Below are 1,970 nucleotides of genomic sequence, written 5' to 3'. Positions count from 1 at the left end.
CTATTTCCTGAGTAGAGGAAGTTCCCATTTTTTATTCTATGGGGGGAGAACTCACTGAAATCTCTTGAATAAGTATGTAAAGGGGTGTCCAAGGAAAATTACTATGCCCATTACGTATGATTTAGCGTGAAAGTGGATGGTGTCAGTGAGTACAGCACAACTGGGGTGCATTATCTAGGGAAGGGAAAAATGTGGGGTGTTAAGGAAGTAAGAGAGAAAAAAGGCAAATAATATAAGAAAATCAAAAAATAATTACATGGTTTGAACTGCTAGGAACTGATGATCAGTAAGATGAAAAAGGAAGGAAAATAAACCAGGTTTTACTCCATGATTTAAAATCAGAGGAACTCTGAAGAAACACTGGTAGTGGCATAAACGGAGATAAGAGCCAAGGTGGGTACAGAGGAAAAGAGAATTTCTCTGTAAGACAGTATCTTTCCTTCATCCTCTGTGATGTGAGTGAAAAACAGCAGTCAGGTTTTTGCCTTATTCCTGACAAAAAGGCTCTTTCTCAAAGAACATGGAAGACAAATGACCCACAGTGTCGAGATATGAAGTCCTCAGAGTCAGGGTGGGCTTTTTCGAAGGCCTGAAGGAGATCTGGCTGGGCCCAAGGGCCTAGAGCTGATCCGAGGTGTGCACTTGGGAAAGCAGGATGACACAATTTGATGAAAGAAGTCGTTGCCCTGCTGCCCAGGAGGAATATACCTGAATGGTGCTTATCACAGAAAGTATCTCTGTTTCTCCAGCGCCATCACTGTCCCCTGTACCTCTACAAATATCAGCCTAGCTTTGAGGGCTGGTCAAGGAAGACAATAGGGTAATTGACAAGGAAGAGGCTTGAGGACAAGTGTTTGAAAGAGGTTTGCAAAAGCTGTTGCCACATTTACCAGATGATTATCAGATGACCTTAATTAAAAATGAATACTAGCAGTGAGATCATCTAGTCTGGGTACAATTTATTTCCTTTTGTTTTTGACTGGGAAACAAAGAACAGGTAGTTGCGCCCTGGCTTTTGTATACCACGGCACTGTTTATGTTAGTTATTTTAAAATATCTAAATCTTTTAAGTCTAAGTTAAAATAGTGAAAATTTTGTCTAACTTGCATTTTAAATTTTCTAAATAAAACAAGTAGGAAAAGATGCTGCACACGTTACTAGTTCTTAACCTTGTAATTGTTAGGTAAAAGAGCAGAGGGAAATCTAACAATAATATATTCTTTCATCTTAGTTCTTAACCTTGTAATTGTTAGGTAAAAGAGCAGAGGGAAATCTAACAATAATATATTCTTGCATCTTAAAATCAAAATCAAAACAACAAAAGGCTGTAAGTTCATAGCCTTCACGTGTAGCCCAGATGCCACCTACAATTATAAAGCTTGCTCTACAATGGACTACAGTTCCCAAGAGCAAACGCCCAGTGCATTACATGAAATGCATTGTGGGGATTGTAGTTCCGAGTGAGTCTCCCTCCCCTCAGCCCAGGACTCAAGCTCAGATTCAGGCGTTACCAATTATCAGGGGCCAGGTCGGTGAGGCCGTGGTCCAACCGGGAAAGCTGGTGTGGGAACCTCGCACAATGATTGGCCAATGGATAACATCGGGGTGGGACAAGGAGGTGGGAGGGACTACCACGTCTATTGGGCGAGTGGCCCTCGGCGGCGAACGAGGATTGGCTGGTCTCTGAATCAGGGAGGCCTGGGAAGGCGAGGAGGGAGGAAACTGGAGCAGGAAGAGCGGCGGTGAGGCGGCGGCGGCGGCAGCGGCGGCTGAGTTGGTGGTGGCAGAATCAAAGGCGACAGACAACTCCAGAGGGTGGCAGCGGGCCGCAAGAACAGGATGCAGTTCCGGGTCCGGCTGACGCTGCTGCTCTGTGCGGTGCTACTGGGCTTGGCCGCGGTGTCCTCGGGTCAGTATCCTCCCCACAGGCCGAAGGCCCGGAACCGTCGCCCCCCGGCCTCCACCTGCGG

The 1,970-nt window shown here is 45.7% G+C and overlaps 1 protein-coding gene across 2 annotated transcripts in view; it reads left to right on the top strand.

Moving 5' to 3' along the window:
- The first annotated feature begins 1,687 nt into the window (after nucleotides 1-1,687).
- Sel1l (SEL1L adaptor subunit of ERAD E3 ubiquitin ligase) overlaps nucleotides 1,688-1,970 on the top strand; it is a 47,163-nt gene continuing 46,880 nt past the window's right edge. For both annotated transcript variants that reach the window (XM_010616249.3, XM_010616250.3), the window contains exon 1: nucleotides 1,688-1,909. In XM_010616249.3, the coding sequence (XP_010614551.1) occupies nucleotides 1,840-1,909 (70 nt within the window). In that variant the 5' untranslated portion in view covers nucleotides 1,688-1,839. The remainder of the gene's footprint in view (nucleotides 1,910-1,970) is intronic.

This window comes from Fukomys damarensis, unplaced genomic scaffold (genome assembly GCF_012274545.1).
Source record: "Fukomys damarensis isolate Sample0158 unplaced genomic scaffold, DMR_v1.0_HiC HiC_scaffold_21, whole genome shotgun sequence".
In the NCBI taxonomy this organism is placed as follows: domain Eukaryota; kingdom Metazoa; phylum Chordata; class Mammalia; order Rodentia; family Bathyergidae; genus Fukomys; species Fukomys damarensis.
This window is presented reverse-complemented; position numbering and strand designations above follow the sequence as displayed.